The sequence below is a fragment of the Anarrhichthys ocellatus genome, unplaced genomic scaffold (genome assembly GCF_004355925.1).
Source record: "Anarrhichthys ocellatus isolate YVR2014 unplaced genomic scaffold, GSC_Weel_1.0 scaffold477, whole genome shotgun sequence".
NCBI classification, from domain to species: domain Eukaryota; kingdom Metazoa; phylum Chordata; class Actinopteri; order Perciformes; family Anarhichadidae; genus Anarrhichthys; species Anarrhichthys ocellatus.
Window position 1 is genome coordinate 31,759 of NW_022280451.1, and position 2,365 is coordinate 34,123.

Genomic DNA, 2,365 nt, shown 5'->3' on the forward strand with positions numbered 1-2,365 from the left:
CTTGTATGTTGTTTTGTGTCTCTTGTATGTTGTTTTGTGTCTCTTGTGGTTGTCTTGTGTCTCTTGTAGTTGTCTTGTGTCTCTTGTATGTTGTCTTGTGTCTCTTGTGGTTGTCTTGTGTCTCTTGTAGTTGTCTTGTGTCTCTTGTATGTTGTCTTGTGTCTCTTGTATGTTGTTTTGTGTCTCTTGTATGTTGTTTTGTGTCTCTTGTATGTTGTCTTGTGTCTCTTGTAATTGTTTTGTCTCTTGTAGTTTGTTTTGTGTCTCTTGTAGGTTTTTTGTGTCTCTTGTGGTTGGTTTTTGTTTCTCTTTCCTGCAGTTCCACATCGCTATTCTTACTTTTAAGATTTGCTCTCCTTTTGTTTTCAGTAGTTTATATATATTCATATCTCAGAACAGTGTGTCCAGGTGGTAATAATATTAGAGTAAATAATCATCTCTGTGAGACACTGAAAGGACTCGAGGTGACGATGTTTCTCAGGTCTTTGTGGACTAGAAGTCTGCTGAATCTCTTTCACTGTGGATAATTACCTTCTAATGAGAGTGAATAGACGCTTCACCTCCTCCATTCACCGAGGAGGAGGAGGAGGAGGAGGAAGGAGGCCAGCTGGAACACTGCTGTGTTTGAAGTACAGAGTTTGAGGGAAAGTTTCAGTGTAAGAAAAGTATTTTTAAGCACTTTAAAGTGTGGTATTAGTACTTTTACTGTAACAGAGTATTTTTTTTATCATGGTATTAGTACTTTTACACAGAAATCATCAGATGAGTCGTAACAAGACGTTACAGTTTGAACTGTCCTCATCAACAGCCTCCTTGTTCACAGTCTCTGAAGCCTTCTGTCCTCGGAGGGGGGGGGGAGAGAGGGGAGGAGGAGGGAGGAGGAAAGAGGAGGAGGAGGGAGGAGGAGGAGGGAGGCATTATTAGAGCGACACAAAAAGACGGACAGTTTGTGTGCCTTACCCAGAATGCATTTGGTGAATATTTCATTACCAGCTGTGATTGTGGGCTCTGAGGTCAGAGTCAATGAAGGGTTAATCCCTCACTAATAGCACACAGAGACATCATCTGATTACATCATGGACTTTACTTCACTGTAGGAATGTTAATCCAGAAACATTAGATAGAAAAGGAAACATTTTACCGATCATTCGATACTTTTACTACATTTATGTACTTCTACCTCCGTCAGGTTCTGCATGGACTGTTCTCTGTAGTGGAGTATTTTCCCAGTGTGGTGTTAGTACTTTATTGCAGTAGAGGACCTGAATACTTCTTGTACTATTACAAAGAACATCCTGTTTATGATCATGAAAAGAGTTTTGGGCTCAGATGAAGAACAGAAGTGAGAGAAATCTTTATAAAGTAATCAGTAAAGTAAAGATCTTAAAGTGATGCACTGACTCTCTTCCAGCCACAGAGTCTGCAGACGGCAGCATCGACCTGCCGGTTCCTCAGCAAATCCACATCAGCAGCATCACCTGTGATTCCTTCAAGATCAGCTGGGACATGGACAGCAGAGGCAGCGAGAGGATCACTCACTACTTCATCGACCTCAACAAGACGGAGAACAAGAGCTCCAACAAGTTCAAGCACAAGGTTGGTCCGACAAAACGTCCACCGGGAGGTTTGGGGTTAAGCCCAAAAACAGCATTTAGGGGACAGGAGAAGCTGGAAACACGTGAATTCCTCAATATTTCTAGCACGTTTTTTAACATTGGTGACACTTTTGAACACTTGGAAGAATGTTGAAATATAGATTCCATTGTCTTCCAATTTTTGTAAAATAAATTACTGAAGGAATTCAACCTGCGTTAAATCAAGAGAAAGTAAAGACCACCGGGAGAAAAATGTGACCGGAGCCAAAAACACCTCGAGCGTCTTTGGGGTTCAGAAGGTTTTAAACAAAACCGAAACCGTCTCATTCGAACGCTTCTTCCTCTGTGGTGGTTTTAATTGCACCGACTGGAAACTGGAAACGGTCCTCCTGCGTCTTTGTTTTTTCAGGATGTACCGACGAAGCTGGTGGCGAAGGCGGTTCCGCTGCCGATGACGGTGAGAGGTCATTGGTTCCTGAGTCCTCGCACAGAGTACACCGTGTCCGTCCAGACCGCCGCCAAACAGCCGAACGGAGAATACGCCGTCTCTCAGTGGAGCGAGGTCATCGAGCTCTGCACCGCAGGTCGGACACTTAACCCTCGAATCTCCCTTAAAAAAAGTGATTCTGAGGGGACAAAAGTGTCAAAATCTGCCATAATATTTAGTATAGCAGTTTTAAATATTACAGCAGTGATGCCTCTAGTGGACACCAGGAGAATAACGTGTGTGTGTGTGTGTGTGTGTGTGTGTGTGTGTGTGTGTGTGTGTG

At 43.1% G+C, this 2,365-nt stretch overlaps 1 protein-coding gene across 1 annotated transcript; it reads left to right on the forward strand.

Annotated features, from left to right (window-relative positions):
* Positions 1-1,329: 1,329 nt before the first annotated feature.
* Positions 1,330-2,260, forward strand: LOC116401479 (phytanoyl-CoA hydroxylase-interacting protein-like; the record flags this gene model as incomplete). The annotated part of the gene is made up of 3 exons (XM_031879892.1): positions 1,330-1,342; positions 1,412-1,596; positions 2,005-2,260. Coding segments are annotated over exons 1-3 (454 nt in total), but the record flags the coding sequence as incomplete, so codon positions are not given.
* Positions 2,261-2,365: the final 105 nt, after the last annotated feature.